At 43.9% G+C, this 18,629-nt stretch overlaps 1 protein-coding gene across 1 annotated transcript; it reads left to right on the top strand.

The window, feature by feature from the left end:
* The first annotated feature begins 17,066 nt into the window (after positions 1–17,066).
* LOC144131037 (uncharacterized) lies at positions 17,067–18,399 on the top strand. Its single transcript, XM_077664437.1, has one exon. The coding sequence runs from the start codon at positions 17,112–17,114 to the stop codon at positions 18,291–18,293; it is 1,182 nt and encodes a 393-aa protein (XP_077520563.1). The 5' UTR covers positions 17,067–17,111; the 3' UTR covers positions 18,294–18,399.
* Positions 18,400–18,629: the final 230 nt, after the last annotated feature.

Genomic DNA, 18,629 nt, shown 5'->3' with positions numbered 1-18,629 from the left:
GGAAGTTTGTCGTAATACTGGCGAGAAGTTAAAATTGGCATGAATGACTATAATTTCTTGAAGGCTGTCTAGGCTGTCAAGATGAGTGTTCGGTATGACACGCAGAGTGTTAGCTGTTTTTCCTGGTACACGCGTTGGGTGTCGGCACTGTCACTAGTTGGGTCAAATTAAAATGGAGGCAGACAGCAATGGATTAATTCGGCACTTCTTGACTGACTGTGGGCTGGAGTTTATTTTTCCACTCGATATTAGGGTAATTAAACTCCCCAAATAGAATGATGTGCCCGTTGGGGTGCTTTCAGATTAGTAGATTTAGGGTGTTGTGTAGCTTGTGGGGAAAATCTGTACTTTTGCGAGGGGGCCTATAACATACCCAAATTAATAGTGTTAACGGTAACGCATGGCACATGAGCCAAGAAATTTTTATGTCCGACACGGCATTAATTAGAGAACATTATAACTGGTAATTGAGGGCAATGAACACGCCTCCCCCGAGAGCATCCTAGTGATTGGTGCGGAACAAAGAAAAATTAGGCAGGTCAGACAGTATCTCTGAGTCACTAATGTCGCTGATCAACCACGTTCCCGTTAGTACAAGTAGATTGCTGCCCGAAGATGTTACAAGGTTGAACACGATGTCACGTTTAGGCAGGAAGCTTCGAATGTTCGTAAATAGGACTGATACGGTTAAGCTGGCACGAAGCGTACGAGAGGAACAGTGCGATGGCCGACGAGGATGATTTCATTGTTAAGAAATTTCTGTAATAGTCTTGGAAGCCTTAACAAAAAAAGTAATGTTTCGAGCCCATACGCAATGTTTTCTACCTTAGTGAAGACGATCCTGTTTTCACCTTGGCAAAAGCGACAGGGTGCTTGCGGCAATTTTCAACATGACGAGAAAAATTCTCACCGATGCTGGCCGCAGGCAGGCCGGGCTGTCGGCGTCATGAGCCTCCGGGACACGAACGTTTGAGTGCAGTGGGGCCGTGCGGGGGCCCAAGGACCTGGGTGTACTAAACTCCCCTGTTTCAAACAAAGTTTTCACCACCACCTACCTTTGAATTTCAGACCTTTAGAAAGAACTGAGGCTTTGGTTTTGAAATAATTAAACTATACGATAATTGGGCGTTGCCGGTTAATAGTGTGTTATCGAAGGTGGTGGACGCGTTCTATTTCATCTAGGTTTATTTCAGTGTATAATTGGACAGCGCAATGGCGGGTTATGCGGCATTCAGAATACGCATTGGTTTCTGAGGGGTAGTAAAGGACAGACCGTAGAATATGAGATTGTCTCGCAGAGACTGATTTTCATCATAGTCCAAACGAGCCTCTAACACACGAACCAAATCAGCCGTTTTTGGTCGCAGTCGTTTGGACGGCCTCTACTTCTGTGCGCAATAAAATGAAGTCTGACCAGCAGGAAGCTTATCTTCGCAAAGGATAGTGCCTCAAGGAGCAAGGATAGGTTGCTCTCAATGTCCCTGCACAGTAGTAATAGCGACCGAAGGACATGAACGCACTCAGTACTGAAAACAAGGCAGCACTGGGGGCCCGGACGCTGCCCCAAACAGCAGTTGGCAGTTTTTTTGAAAAAAAAAGGCTGCAGGGGTGACTAGCCTGCATGGCGAAGACGAACGGATTAGTTGGCTGCATTATCGCGCTGCCACCGGGCCCTCCCTTTGCTGTCAATTCATAACTGTTATCAGCAATTTATTACTGTACTCCATTTCTTCCGCCCGGGTTCGAACCCGACCGCGGCGGCTGCGTTTTTATGGAGGAAAAACGCTAAGGCGCCCGTGTGCTACGCAATGTCAGTGCACGTTAAAGATCCCCAGGTGGTCGAAATTATTCCGGAGCCCTCCACTACGGCACCTCTTTCTACCTTTCTTCTTTCACTCCCTCCTTTACCCTTCCCTTACGGCACGGTTCAGATGTCCAACGATATATGAGACAAATACTGTGCCATTTCCTTTCCCCAAGAAAACCAATTATTATTATTACTCTATTTCTTCCCCATCCAGCAACTCACTATGCTGAACTGAACAGTAGCTTCTCACTGTTACAACTCAATATTCCATATATTCGTTGATTACGTTCATTTGGCTCATTTTATTGAAAATCTGCAGCACAGATTCTACGGAATTAATAATAATAATAATTGGTTTTGGAGGAAATGAAATGGCGCAGTATCTGTCTCATATATCGTTGGACACCTGAACCGCGCTGTAAGGGAAGGGATAAAAGAGGGGGTGAAAGAATAAAGGAAGAAACAGGTGCCGTAGTGGAGGGCTCCGGCATAATTTTGACCACCTGGGGATCTTTAACGTGCACTGACATCGCACAGCGCGCGGGCGCCTTAGCGTCTTTCCTCCATAAAAACGCAGCCGCCGCGGTCGGGTTCGAACAGGGGAACTCTAGTAACTGAAACCTGAGCTGAATATAAGAGAGACGAGGTGGACCATCCTGGTTATGCGCTTTTTTCTTCAATCGCCCGTCAAGAATATGTGGTGTTGATGTTTACGTGAAAAGACATCACAGAGCTTATTTGGTGCCGCTTTTAAATTTTCGTTTTCAATTTTGTTTTAGCCGCGCCGCGAGTGGCGGTGCATGCGGCATGGCGGCTTTTACGTGTAGGATTTTAAAAGTATTTTTAACGAAAAAATAATGGAGCGTGAACTTCCGCCATGCGCCCGCGTTTAGCCAAGAAGACATACTGCAGCATTGCATGGACGCCGGTTTGTGCGAGCGGAAATTGTGCTGAGGGTGGAACTTCTTGGAGGGCCAATACATCAGAATTGTCCTCTCGCTGAACAAAGAAGAGGCTGCGTACTTCAAGAGGACTTGGTGGCCCCGGCAGCGACGCGACTGCATCTTTAACGGCGAACCTTCCCTTGTTACAGGTTAGTGCAATACTACGCAGAATCGTGACGAATTGTATTGAATGCACTGTTTCTGGAGTTACTGCCTTCACTGCTGTCGTTGAATTCATTCTGAAAGCGTGTTCTATGTTGCTTTCCTGAAGTGTTCCGTTACAAAAAAAAAAACAAATGACTGCCATGTGCTCGTCCTGCAAATCAATTATTCAGGATGAAGTGCCGTATTTGACTTGTACGGAGTGGCAATGTGCATATCTCTTCCGTCAATGTGCAGGCGGGATTGAGAAATCCTTTATAGCAAAAGAAAAATACTGCGTAAAAATTGTGGCGCAGTATCTCGTGTCGGGAAAATGCGTCTCGCACAAGTAGCAAAGAAGGCGATGATTCTGAACTCGATGAACTCTCGCTTCTATCTTAAAGGCTTCTATCCATCGGCGGAACTTCTACAAAGGCAGCACCTCGACACCCACGGCCTCAGAGGGCACGGCACGCGCCTGAGGGACAGCATGGCTGAAAAGCTTCTGCTCGTTTTGCAGGCCATGTCGTGGTTTTCGGATACAGCGATCACCTGGGATGGATTGCCATCCTGCCTGCCATGTCATCTCGACAACGACATGCTATCGGATGCGACAACATGCAAGCCGCGTGGCCCGTTATTCCTACTTGGCCGCATGGGGGACATGACGGATTTCCGATTCGCCGACAAGCTTCCTTCGAGAATTACGTCATCGGCGGAACTTCTACAAAGGCAGCACCTCGACACCCACGGCCTCAGAGGGCACGGCACGCGCCTGAGGGACAGCATGGCTGAAAAGCTTCTGCTCGTTTTGCAGGTTGGTTCGTGGCCTAATTCTATTTCCTATCGCAGTGACGATAGATTTCTCATAGTTCTGCCGTGCCCTCGCAGATGTCGCGCCATTTTGGTTGACTGCTGGTCAGTGATGCTGTTGTTGTTGTCTTCGGGAGATATTGAGGAGAATCCAGGGCCCCCGACGGAAGAGTATTTGAAGGCCATTCTAGACAACCAGGTAGAAACCGACCGGAAACTTAATTCAATTCAAGAACAAATTGGTGTTCTCTCAGCAAGGACAGAAAAGCTGTCAGATTACCTAGTGGTAATCCAGGAAATGACCACAAAATAGATAAGCTCGAGGATACTGTCAGGCAACAGGCCAAAAAATTAGTTGAGTTTGAAAACCGTGGGCGGCGTAACAACCTTTTAGTGTTTGGTGTCCCGGAAGAGGCGAGCGAAACAGAGTCAGATCTGAGGGCAGCTGTTGCGGACAACATTTTTAAAAAAGAACTAGGTGTCCAAGTCACCACAATAGAAAGAATTCACCGTATTGGAAGGAAGAAGCCAGGAAAACATAGACCTATCATAATGAAATTCTAAGACAGCAGGGAAAAGGACAGCATTCTAAAAAATTGCAAGAAACTTAAGGGAAAATCTGTTCATGTCAGCAATGATTATGCAAAAGAAACTGCAGACGTTAGAAAGAAATTATGGGAATCTGCCATTATAGAAAGGGACAACAAGCAAAAGGTGTCTCTGGTTCATGATAGGCTTAAGATTGATGACCGTCTATATGCCTGGGATCACAGTCGCAACGAGCGTATTCTTTGCCAAGAACGCCGTGATAAGGGCCGCCATAGCAATCGCAAAGTGTCAGAGGAAGCTTGCAATGACAAGGAGGGCATGCCTTCCTGCAGCTCAAATACAGCATAGCTCAGAATCGTTTCGCTCAATGCCCGAAGTATTCTTAACAAGGTTACTGAATTAGAATGTCTGTTGCTATCTGAGCGACCGCACGTCGTTTGCATTACAGAAACATGGCTCAACAGTGCTATTTCTTGCGACTGCATTATCCCTCCTGGCTACACAATGTTTAGGTGGGATCGGGACTCTCGTGGTGGTGGTGGTGTGGCCATTATTGTTAAATCATCGCTGACAGCCTGTACGGTTATGTGTGACATGTCGGAATCGGTGTGGTGTAAAATCATGTTTTCTGGCATGTCGTACCTCATAGGAGTCGTTTATAGGCCGCCAACTACTTCACCTGATTTTCTAGATATGTTAAATACATTTCTTTGCTCACATGTAAACAGGAACACCAGGCTAATAATGACTGGTGATTTTAACTTGCCACATATCGATTGGGAACTTATTTCGCCTGGAAATACAGAAATTTCTAGTGCCGAAAAATTATTGGATATCACATTTTTTCATAATTTAAGGCAAATAGTGAAGGAAAACACACGCATAACGTCTCAATCGCAATCATTGCTTGACTTGGTGTTCCTTTCCCATAAAGTAGGCGATTATGAAATGGCAGTCACGGATGGTATATCCGATCACAAAATCATTTTGCTGAATGTGCTTACTTGTAAACCACCACCTACAAAACCTACTGTACGTGTTGAAATCAAAAACTATGCTAAGGCCGATGATACATCTATTCTAGATTATTTAGAAAAGTGTTTCAACGAATTTGAAAACGTCTCCGAGGTCGAAACAGTTGAAGAGTTGTGGCAGCGCTTTAAAACTATTATTCAAGTCTGCATAGATCAGTTCGTTCCGACCCGACTCAAGAAAACGAAGCGGAGTAACCCATGGATAACGAGGGATATTGTTCACGCGAAACGGAAATTAAAAAGGCTGCGCAGAGGAAAAGCAGATCCTAGGGAAATACACGCAGTACGTCAGGGAATAAAGGCTTTGTTACTCAGCTCGAAGCAAACATTTTTTAATCGCACTTTAAGTGATTTTCTTAAGACTTCCCCAGAAAAATTTTGGCGTTATTTAGACCGCAGAAAGGAAAAAATAAAGCAAATGACGTTAGGAAATGTTCTACTAGAAGAAAAATGTGTTATCGCTGATGGATTAAACAAATATTTTCAATCAGTATTCACGCGCAGTGATCGACCATTTCCGGTAGATGATGGGGCATCTTTCAGCGAAAGTTCCATGGACGCTATCAACTTTACTCAGAGGGGCGTATTCCAGCAGTTGCTACAGTTAGATGACAAGAAGGCTTCTGGGCCAGACGGAATACCTACTGGCTTTTTGAAAAGGTATGCTGAGTGGATATCATTTTATTTGGTAATTATTTTTCAGAACTCACTAAGCACCCATTCCGTGCCCCGGGACTGGCGTTGTGCTATAGTTATCCCCGTATTTAAAAGTGGCAATCGTACTCTAATGAATAACTATCGTCCTGTATCCCTTACGTCAGTTTGCTGCAAGGTTATAGAACACGTCATAACAAAACATATAATTATCTTCCTAGAATCAAATGGCCTCCTTTGCGCATGCCAGCATGGGTTCTGTCGGGGTCTTTCCACAGTGACGCAGCTCATTGAGACATTGCACGATTTTTTCGAAGTTATGGACAACCGTGAACAAACAGATGTTATATGCGTTGATTTTGCCAAAGCCTTTGATAAGGTTCCTCATCGTAAATTACTTTTTAAACTGTACAAAGCTGGTATAAATGGCGACGTTCTAAAATGGATTGAAGATTATTTAACTAACCGCAAGCAGGCAGTTCGCGTTGATGGTTCCGAGTCTGGTTTTCTAGATGTATACTCAGGAGTGCCACAGGGGTCCGTGTTAGGGCCAGCACTTTTTCTGCTTTACATCAATGATGTAGCAACCGCTTTAGATAGTTCTGCTAAGATAAAACTCTTTGCAGATGACTGCTTGATTTTTGCGCCGATATCTTGTTTAGAGGATCAGATTAAGCTCAACCGAAACCTTCAGGCGTTTGGGAGTTGGTGTGATAAGTGGGAAATGCAAATTAATTTTGATAAGACCACATACACGCATATCACTGCAAAAAAGAATATCTTTACTTTTCAGTATGATATTCAAGGCTACAATCTAGTTAACGTTTCTTGTTTCAAATATCTTGGTGTTTCTATTTCGCATGATTTAAAATGGCACAATCAATTAGAAAGAGTGTGCTCAGCGGCACAGAAGAAATTGGGTTTTTTAAGAGCAAAACTGGGGAGGGCAACAAAAGATGTTAAACTGCTGGCTTACAGATCTCTTATTCGACCATCCCTAGAATATGCATTAGTAGCATGGAAGCCCCATCAAAAGGTAATGTGGACCAAAATAGAGAAGGTGCAGCGCCGGGCGGCGCGCTTTATTTGCTCGAAATATAGAAGGACAGACTCAGTTTCTGCGATGTTAAAGTCTTGCGGTCTTGAATTATTGGAAGATCGGTGCAAGAGACAGAGAGTAAAAACGTTATTTCAAATAATTAACGGCGAACTAAAAATTAATAAAGACTTGTATTTAAAACCTCCAGGCAGACTGAGCTCCCGCTTAAATCATAGTGAAGCTATTCGACCATACTTGTCCCGAACCAATGCCTTTCGTTGTTCGTTCTTTCCAGAGTCAATAGAGCTGTGGAACAAGCTGCCTACAGAAATTGTTCGCAGTTCTGATAGCGCATTGTTTACGAATGCAATCAAGGTTCTTCACTAAAACTGTACCGTGTGGATATTGTAAAGTGCTTTTTCTTTTCTCTTTTCTCTATTTTTTTCTTTTTTTCTGTTTGTGCGCGTGCGGCAGCTGGGTGAACATTTGAATACATAGTCTGTATATCGCATCTTGTGTTATATCCTTAGGGCGCTGTAGTGCATGTGCATATTTCTTTTTGTATCTGGCAGTTTTTTTTTGCATGAACGTATATGTAACATCCCTCCCTGTAATGACCCTCAACTGAGGGTTGACAGTATTTCTAAATAAAAATAAATAAATAAAAAAGGATAGATAGATAAAGAGGAGGAGGGAAAGGCAGGGATGTTAACCAGAAAGGGGTTCCGGTTGGCTACCCTGCACTGGGGAAGAGGAATTAGGGGACTAAAAGGAGGAAGAGAGAAGGGTAAAAAGGCATAACACACACACACACACACGCACAACGCTGTCACAATTTGTAGCTCAAACAGTCGCTCTCCAGTAGTCAAAGAGTGCCCTGTATGCCTTGAGGGCAGTCGACTGCTGTGTCCACGGACCGAGGATGTTTTGCTCTGTTAATGGGCGAGGATCGAGGCGGTCCAGGGCACAACACAGTGTATGTCTTGCACTCGCAAATGCAGGGCACTCACAGAGAAGATGAGCGATGGTAGAGTTATCTTAGAGGAACTTGATAGGTCGCTTGAGCCAACAAAAAGGTAGCAGAAATTCAAGAATCTGTATAAACTATGTCTAAGAAATTTGATGAATTTGAAAAACATATTTCCAGCAAGGACAATGAGATTAAACCATTGAAAAAAAAAGAGTAGCAGAACTAGACGAGAACGACGACATCACCCAAGTAGGCAAAGCACAGCTTCAATACGATGTTAACGACCTCGAGTACCGAAGCAGGAAACTTAAGTTAGAGATTCATGGCAGTGTGGTTGCACCCGAGCAATATCTTCTGGCCTTGTTAAACGACAATAACCCAAAACTTGAAGTTCCGCTTCTAACGGCAGCGGCCATTCAAACAATATACAGATTGCTATTATTATTCTGGTGTGTATGAGAGGGCAAATAAATAGGAGGAGGGGAAACGTTCTAAATGTTTCCTTCGCATGATCTTTTTTGTGTTCGTAGGGTACAACGATTTCATTACCACCTTTTCCTGTATTGGTGTGCAATCACAGCCGAACCGCTTGCCCTTATTCCTGTTCTGAAGTGAGTTTTATTGTGTCTTCTTGATTCACTTTTTTTATTTTTTATTTTAAATTTCAAATTTAATATGATGTTTCTGTATAAATATATAAGATATCCGCCGCCTCCTGTCGGGTTTTGCCCAACAAGCCGCTGATGGTTTTGGCATTCCCGGAAATTCTGTTCTGTACTGACTGACGAAAACTAAAGTATTATGTTATTTCTTTAAGGCTAGCTCTAGAGGCAAACTGAGAGACTTCTTGAAGAATGAATGGAAAATTTAGATTTAGGATTACTGCAATCTGTTTCGCCTTGTTAGACATTGCGCCTGTATGCTCTTTTCAGTTTTGTTTTGAATGAGCTTACAAATTTTTAGTGTGCTCTTTTCCATGCTTATTGTTATTTTGCTTCCTTCGTCTATATACGCAAGAGTCATGCTTTTCTGTCACTATGTATTTTTTAGCCACGGTCCTACGAGCCATCTAAAGGCTTAGACCGCCCTGTCTCTCCTGTATTTGCTACTGACGTTGACAAAATAAATTATTATTATTATTATTATTAGAAGTTAGTAAGTGAGAGTCTTAAGTGTTTGAAACCATCTTTGTCCCCTGTACCTGATGGCATTCCAGCCGCCATAATAAAAGCCTTCAATAGTACCTTCGTCCCTGTTTTAACCACGATATTTAATAACTGTTTGAAAAATTCTGCCTTTCCCCGCGTGTGGAAAACGGCGCGTGTTTTCCCTGTCTTCAAATCAGGAAACAAATCTGATGTTTCGAACTACCGCCCCATTTCTCTTCTTTGTGCAACCTCTAAACTTTTTGAATTAGCTTTGCACAAAGTACTTTCCTTCCACCTCAAACATGTAATCATACATAATAAGCATGGTTTCATAAAAGGTCGTTCTACTACAACTAACCTTGTGACTTTTATGACGTATACATCAGCTGAAGTCCTTCAGAGGAGTCAGGTAGACGCTGTGTACTGTGATTTGAGCAAAGCTTTCGACGTTGTTACTCACTCATTACTTCTTCAAAAGCTTCTGCTGTTTGAGATCGACGTTTAAATTGTAGCCCTCTTACGCAACTATCTTCTTGATCGGTCCTGCTTTGTCAGTGTAAATGGACAGACCTCATTTGTTTACACTCCAACCAGCGGAGTTCCTCAGGGCTCGGTATTAGGCCCGCTTCTGTTCTCTGTTTTTATCAATGACGTTTCCTCCGTGGTCAAAAACTCCTCGTTTCTCCTTTATGCGGACGATATAAAAATGTTCAAGGCAATACATACTCTTCATGATTGCCTGTCATTGCAATCGGACATATCCGCCTTCTCTGATTGGTGCTTGAAGAATGGGCTCACTCTCAATTCATCTAAAACCAAGGTTGTCTCATTTACGCGTAAAACGCACAGTCTTCCCTACTCTTATTCTGTGAATGGTAGGCCGCTGCCCAGGGTTGACGAAATTAATGACCTCGGCGTACTTTTCGACCGTAGCCTCAGCTTCACCTCTCATACAAAATGCACTGCTCTACGGGCTATGCGTACACTCGGCTTCATCTGCAGGCTTTCGAGGGAGTTTCGATCCCCACTTCCTTTCTTAAAGCTCTACCTCTCCATATGCTTGCCGCTTTTGGAATATGCGTCTGTTGTTTGGAGCGGCACTTGCCAGTCGAACTGTGAATAAATCGACAGAGTTCAGCTAAAGTTTTTACTCATATTTCAACATCGGTTTTCTTGCAAAACTTCCAGCTCTCGTCCCAGACGGAGTAACTCACTGCAGCTTCCTTCTCTTAGCTGCCGTCGCGTGAGGGCAGATATAATTTTCTTGTATAAACTTCTTCATGGTCACATTCTATGCCCTCAGCTCCTAGCGCGTATCCTTTTGCGTGTACCGCGAAAGAGCATAAGGGAATTCAGACCATTCCAAGTTTCTGCGCTCCTGCACTCCCTCTCCCCTCTGGACAGAATGCAAAAGTTGTTTAATTCTTTTTGTCCTCACCTTGATATATTCGAAAATTCTCTCCCTTCCTTTATATTGGATGTCCGTGACGTTCCACTTTGAGCACTCTTTTTCTCATACATAACTTCCCCTTTCATGCATTTTGTCTTTACTACACTTGTGCGTTTGCACCGGTATTATATTACTTTTTTCTCTCCTTAATTGTTCATCACGTGTACTTGTTTTCATTAATATTATTTCTTTAATACTGTGTACTCATGCCTGATGGCCTGTAACGCGTTCACTAATTACGTTTCTTATTGTGTATGATTGTATTTCTAGCTTGTATTTCAGAGGTTTCTTATTCGTTCATATTAGTATTGGCTTTATTCTTGTTTGTATTTTGCTATATGCTGTACTTGGCTGTTATCGGTCGTTCTTGTGTTCATTCTCTTTGTTTATTGTTTCATTAGTTATTTATATGTCTGATGCCTGTTCTAGCTGTTTTCATTTACCGCTGTTCTCGCTGTTTCCTTGTTTTCGCTTTTTTGCTTCATGCTTGCTGTCACGCCTAGTTTATGTGTCTTTTTTTTTCTATCGCCTTGACTGCTGCATTACCTCCCCTGAGTGTCTTCCTTTGCAGTGAAATAAATTTACATTTTGTGCGTGTGAATGGTGTACCAGCACCAAGACCTTTGAGTTGTTCCTGGGCACCAAAAATTAAAGATTGATTATTATTATTATTATTATTATTATTATTATTATTATTATTATTATTATTATTATTATTATTATTATTATTATTATTATTATTATTATTATTATTATTCTGCAGTCGGCGGCGATTACGTTGCCCAACGCTGACACATTGTATTTCAACAGGCGGTGCCCTGGATGCGGTTCCCGTGAAACCCCGGATGCCACTATCACCTTCGTCGAAGCTAACCGTCCTGCCGTTTCTGGCGGCGAACACCAACTTCGCCTGAAAACCAGAATTCATCACAAAACTACTTAAACCAACGGGCATCGCGGGGTCCTCTGCAGTCGGCGGCGATTACGTTGCCCAACGCTGACACATTGTATTTCAACAGGCGGTGCCCTGGATGCGGTTCCCGTGAAACCCGGGATGCCACTATCACCTTCGTCGAAGCTAACCGTCCTGCTGTTTCTGGCGGCGAACACCAACTTCGCCTGAAAACCAGAATTCATCACAAAACTACTTAAACCAACGGGCATCGCGGGGTCCTCTGCAGTCGGCGGCGATTACGTTGCCCAACGCTGACACATTGTATTTCAACAGGCGGTGCCCTGGATGCGGTTCCCGTGAAACCCCGGATGCCACTATCACCTTCGTCGAAGCTAACCGTCCTGCCGTTTCTGGCGGCGAACACCAACTTCGCCTGAAAACCAGAATTCATCGGAAAACTACTTAAACCAACGGGCATCGCGGGGTCCTCTGCAGTCGGCGGCGATTACGTTGCCCAACGCTGACACATTGTATTTCAACAGGCGGTGCCCTGGATGCGGTTCCCGTGAAACCCCGGATGCCACTATCACCTTCGTCGAAGCTAACCGTCCTGCCGTTTCTGGCGGCGAACACCAACTTCGCCTGAAAACCAGAATTCATCGGAAAACTACTTAAACCAACGGGCATCGCGGGGTCCTCTGCAGTCGGCGGCGATTACGTTGCCCAACGCTGACACATTGTATTTCAACAGGCGGTGGCCTTGATGCGGTTCCCCGTGAAACCCCGGATGCCACTATCACCTTCGTCGAAGCTAACCGTCCTGCCATTTCTGGCGGCGAACACCAACTTCGCCTGAAAACCAGAAATCATCGGCAAACTACTTAAACCAACGGGCATCGCGGGATCCTCTGCAGTCGGCGGCGATTACGTTGCCCAACGCTGACACATTGGATTTAAACAGGCGGTGCCCTTGATGCGGTTCCCATGATACCCCGGATGCCACTATCACCTTCGTCGAAGCTAACCGTCCTGCCGCTTCTGGCGGCGAACACCAACTTCGCCTGAAAACCAGAATTCACCGGAAAACTCCTTAAACCAACGGGCATCGCGGGATCCTCTGCAGTCGGCGGCGATTACGTTGCCCAACGCTGACACATTGTATTTCAACAGGTAGCGTGTCTTTTTCGTTGCCTGCATTCTTCATTTGAATTTGCTGCCGACTGCACTCTGTTTGCGCTCTCTACATGCTACAATGTCTAATGATACTACTGAATGTATTGCTTGCCGCAAAGAAGTGGTCGACGATGGCAAGTTCATGACCTGTGCGAATTGTACGCTATCGCACCACTTAGGTCAGACATGTTCTGGAATTGCACGAAGTACCTTCAATACAATGGGCCCAGCCAAAATTGACATTTGGCTATGTAAAACATGCACAGCATAAAAAAAAACGCGCTGGTGGTTCCGCCTCTCAAATAGATGCTTCCGATGCTGATGAAGGTGCAGGTCAGGATTCACCCTTGTTTTTGGAACTTCTCGAGATAGAAAAGTCTAGAGTCTACCTGAGCTTAACAAAAATGTTGATTCATTGCTCCTCTTGAAATCCGAAGTTGTCAGCTTAACCCACCCAGTCAGTTCGTGAACTGTAGGACTCGGTTACTTTTCTAGCAAAACAATATGATTTCATTCTTGATGAAATGAAGACCGCCAAGGAACAAGCCACGTCCAGAGATGCGGCGATCACTGCCCTCCGAGCAACAGTTCAGGCAGATGCCGAACAGCTAGAGCGGCTGCAGGTTGACATGAATGAGAGCGAGCAATACAGCCGCAACACGAACTTGGAAATCCATGGTCTCCCAGAAACGAAACGAAAATATGAAGGAAGTGCTGTGTGATATCGCTGAAAAACTACACCTCCAGAAATTTTCCCTGTCGGAGGTTGAGGCGATTCATTGTCTGCCGGGCATATGTGACTCTGTTCCGAGGGTCCTTGTGCGCTTCACTTTTATTGCTGCCAGAAACAATCTGTTCGATGCCCGAGGAAAGCTTCTGCATTTAGCCGAAGCTGGTTCGCTTGAAAAGATATTTTTGAACAAAAACCTGAAAAGACTAAACCGTGACATATTCTGACGTGCTAGGACCAGAGTAAAGCAAATGGAGTACAAGTTTGCCTGGGTGAAGCGTGGCAAGATTTTTGTGAAAAAGAGTGAAGGATCGTCTCTTCTTCGAATAATCAAACAAGCAGACTTGGATAATAATGTGTGCCTATCATGGCTAACATGGGCTACCAGCTTCCACATTTTCAGTCGTTCAAGGACACTTTTGGTTTGAGCGTTGATAATGATTTCACTATTGTAAATACCAATATCAGGAGCCTTCGCAAATACTGGGAAGAATTCAAGCTAGTCGCCACGTCAGGAATAGGATTCGTCGATGTATTCGTGCTGACAGAAATCAATAGTTCAGATGCTTGCTTGCGTACATTTTCAGTGCCAGGCTATCAGAGTCGTTTTGTGACAAGGCCTCATCGTCGAGGTGGTGGAATCGCCATCTTTGTAAGTGATAAGTTCGATGCTCCATCAATGGCTGTGAACTTCGCGCATGCGGAATGTTTAGCGTTGAAGATAACTTGCGGCGCCCGGTGTCTAAGTTTGTTGGCTGTATATCGGCCGCCATGCTCTAGTATCACCCAATTTTTGTCAGAATTCGAAGAAATATTGCACCTCTGGAATTGCGTGGAAGAAATATGTTTAGTGGGCGACTTAAACATAAACACATTGTGCCCTACAATGGGCACCGTTTCCGATTACTTCTCTCCTGTCCTCATGTGGTTTAATAAATACGACAACAGTTCCCACCCGTGAAGAAATGGTTAACGATCATCTAACTAGTTCATATATAGACCACACTTTCTTACGTGCCCCTAACTACTCCTTTGCCTCCTGTGTTATTTTACAGCGCTTCGCGGATCACTACTGGTTGCTAGTCATTAGTCTCCATTTTTTCCTTTATGAAATGCTTCACGAAACGCTGTTCCAAATAACCTCTTCTAATTCATCGGATAAGGTCTATAGCATCTTCTGCGACCAAATAAGTTTGAGAGCAATTCTAAACGCATCGTAATAAAGAAGCGCCGAAGAGAACCGCTGACGTAATGCGTGCCATTTCATGCAGAGACATACATTGGAGACGGTGCAAACGTGTACCAAAAAATCAAGCCTTGCGTCTGGAGTAAAAAGCTGAAAGAAACAGTGTGGTCGCTCTCCTAAGGTCCACGACGCACCAGTACTTTTTTTCAAGAATTTCTCCAGTCGTCAAGGAATGCCGCTAAAACGTGGTCACTGATAAACCATCTTCGTGGCAAAAATTCTGCAAGTACCTCCCCGCTTTCTTTCTTTCCGGGAGATTGCATCGAAGTTGCAGATTGCTTTAATCGTTTTTTTTTTGCGCTTGCCTCAGAGAAAACATCTTCCGGTCAGACATACCAATGCACGTTGAAAGAATCAAACTCTGCGTCCGCTTTTCTAGCCAGCATTACAAAACAAGAACTGCGTGATATAATCTTTAGCTTCGAGCGAAATAAACATCCTGGTATTGACGGCTTGTCAGCAAATTTGCTCCAAAGAAACTTCGAGGTATTGGCTTATGTTCTGATTTACATGCTAAATGGTTTTCTGCACACTGAGTTTTTCCCGGTTGAACTTACAACTGCTATAGGTAAACTGCTATTTAAAGGAGGACAAAAAGACATGACAAACTATCGACCCATCTCGATCTTGCCTATACTTTCCCACATAATGGAAAAATTTCTTCTGAGATCCATGTCATCCTTTGTTGAAAAATTTTCCATTTTGTCAACCCGTCAGTTTCGTTTCGTTCTCGGTCGTGGTACTGTAGCTCTGCTCGAAGAGTTCTCCGATGAACTTTTTTTCAACTTTCGATCAGAATTTTTTTAGTGTTGCTTTATTTTTAGACACTTCCAAAGCTTTTGAAACAGTTCATCACGGTATTTTATTCGAAAAACTATACTCCTTTGGTTTCAGAGATCCGTTTTACGATGTACTCAAGAATAATCTTTCAGGTCGATTTCAAGTTGTTTTAGACGGGATGACAAATGTAAATAATCAACTTCCATTGAAGGCCGGAGTTCCGCAGGGCTCCATATTATCACCTCTTCTCTTCAATTTGTTTGTTAATGACTTATCTCGAGTAATTTCCAAAGGTCTAATATTTCAATACGCCGACTACACTGTTTTGCTTTCCAAGCACTTTTCGTACATGGTCATTACTAATCTCCAGAATAATATACACAAAACAATGACTTGGTTCACTAATAACTGCTTGGAGGTTAACCCGATTAAAACGAAACTCGTTTGCTTCAGATCCCTATTAAAACTAACAGCTATAGATGGACCTGTTTTTCTCCGTGTTCACGACTGTTCTCCCTGTCGGTGCGTGCCGGTCACCTATGTGAATTCGGTAAAATACTTGGGAGTCTTCTTCGACAGTGATGTCTTGGCACAGCCAGCTATAACACGCCTGTGATAAGCTTCAAAGCGCGGCGTGGTTGTTTTTTCATATAAAATTCATTGCTGCCTTTCACATAAAAAAAAAACTATAGCGCATGCTCTGGTGTACAGCACTCTCTGATATGGGATTACTGTTTTTGCTTTTTGCTCGGCCAGATGGCAAAACAGAGTTGAGACTTTATTAAAAATACTAAGAAATGTAGCTTATAACGCCCCCTTTTCTGTGTCCGATAATATTTTCACAGCCCTTGGTCTTCCATGCCTTGGTCTTTCGAAAACACTGTGTACACACTGTTGTGCTGCAACATTTCTGGGACAGCAATTTCAAAATACGTCATATAGCTTCCGGAAGCCTGCGTAGTACCATTTGTTTTGAGGTGCCGCGCTCCTCAGCAAGATATGGGGAAGCCAGGGGCTGTGTTTATGTTCCCCAAATTTTTAATGATTTCCCAGAGGAAGTGTTTTTCGCAACATCAAAAAAAGCGCTAAAAATTATAATTCAATCTTTGTAAACCGGTTCCTATATGTCTGAAAAATATTTTATTGATCAGGCACGAAGTGTTAAATTACTGTTGTCTTAACGTAGGTTCCTTGCTGTTTATGTTCATTTCTTCTTGACGTTACTTTTCCTAACCTGTTACACCTTGGTCACTATTCGTTTCGTGTTAGTATTGTGTTGATATGTTGTGTTGGTATTATGTTCATTTTATGTTTGTATTGCACGTCCGTCTGCCGACTCTGCCGGGCCAAGTCCCTCAAGCCATTAGAGGCTTTGACAGGCCCGTTTCATGTGATGTGCAATAAAATATTTATTATTAATATTATTATTATTATTATTATTATTATTATTATTATTATTATTATTATTATTTGTTGCAACGTCATGTATGTTTTCGAAGTGCGCGTGCGCGCACCTTTTATCGCCTTATCCGGCGATCCTTCAGAGTTTCGTACTATCGCGACAAACACGTGCTCCTTCCTACCTTCCTGCCGTAAGACTACTTATAAATACGCCCTACACCTATTTATTTATTTATTTTATTTATTTACAGAATACTACAGGCCCTTCTGGGCCCTAGCAGGAGGTGGGCTCGGTGACTGCACCTCAGCGCAGCCATCTAATCCGCTGATCTTTGCGATGCAGACGATCAACCAGCTGTTCGTCAGCCTACTGTTGCCGACCTTGACAAGCCTTCTTTCGGGTGCGTCGTTTGACTGCGCACCACCATGCTCCATTGACGAGCCGGGACGCTACCGCTTGCCGCTCGTCAGCTGCCCGCCCCGGATGACTGCTGCCACAACAGAGGAACAGTGGCTGCCGGCGCCGAAGGAATCTTGGATGGCCTCATCATCACGGACATCAACAGCTTTTCCCCATATAAAAGCACCCCCGCCACCGGCACCGTTCTGTGGGCTCGGTGACTGCACCTCAGCGCAGCCATCTAATCAGCTGATCTTTGCGATGCAGGTTAGTAAATCATATACCTTATTTGCCAAAAGATCAAGCAATTATATTCTGGTGCAGTTCCCGAGCCCACAGTGCTGTGTTGCCATTGCCGCCGAGTGTGTCACTGTTGTTCATTCTTTGCTATTGTTATCAGGAGATATCGAAACTAACCCTGGTCCTAACGACAGCAGTGCAGTACTCGCTGAACTCCAGAAACTAACCGCAGGCCAAACCCAACTAATAGCCGAAGTACAAGGTCTGAAATCCCAGCTCACTACTACGGATAAAACCATAACTGATTTAAGCAATCGTATGGCCGACCTGGAAACACACTACCAAGCACTACTTCCCCTTCGAAACGACATTGAAAAGATGCAGGCTGACACAAGCAACGTGGCGCGTATAATCCAGGAACTAGAAACCCGCATAGAGGACGCTGAAAACAGGTCACGCCGTAACAATCTCCTCTTCTATGGTATCCCTGACACTACTGATAGCGAAACGTGGGCAGAATCTGAAAAACCAATCATTGATGTTTGCCGTAATAACCTTCAAATAACTGTGGAACCTCACGAAATAGAAAGAGCTCATCGCCTCGGTCGTCACTCAGAAGATAAAAATCGTCCCATAATCGTGAAATTCACAAGTAGCAAAACTAAAGAATCCCTCCTATCAAATGGGCGAAATCTGAAAGACACGGTTTATAGTGTTGGAGAGGACTTCTCGCATGCCGTTCGTCACGCGCGAAAACAACTTGTTGCATTTGCTAAAGCCAGGTCTGCCAAATTTTCCTTGCGATTTAAAACACTTCACATCGGCTTGAACCGTTATATTTTTGACACTTCATCTAACACCGTCAAGCAACTCGCGTAGCAATCGTCCCTTCACCCTACACCAATAAAAGGCCAGCGTGCGACACCCTCAAATGTTCTCTCGTTTTCCGTGATATTCACTAACATCCGCAGCTTCCTCCCAAAGCGTGAACTCATATCCAATGTTATTTAGTCATCCAGGAGCAATATACTTATACTAACTGAAACTTGGTTAAACAGTAACGTGTCCGACGCTGAAGTTTTAACTGACTTACCCGAATTCAACGTCTACCGAAACGATCGAAAAAACTCACGGGGGGGCGGTGTTCTTGTTGCAATTCACCGAGGTATATCATGCTCTATTGCACACGTCACATCTGGTATGGAATCATTATGG

This window comes from Amblyomma americanum, chromosome 1, assembly GCF_052857255.1.
Source record: "Amblyomma americanum isolate KBUSLIRL-KWMA chromosome 1, ASM5285725v1, whole genome shotgun sequence".
Classification (NCBI taxonomy): Eukaryota; Metazoa; Arthropoda; class Arachnida; order Ixodida; family Ixodidae; genus Amblyomma; species Amblyomma americanum.
This window is presented reverse-complemented; position numbering and strand designations above follow the sequence as displayed.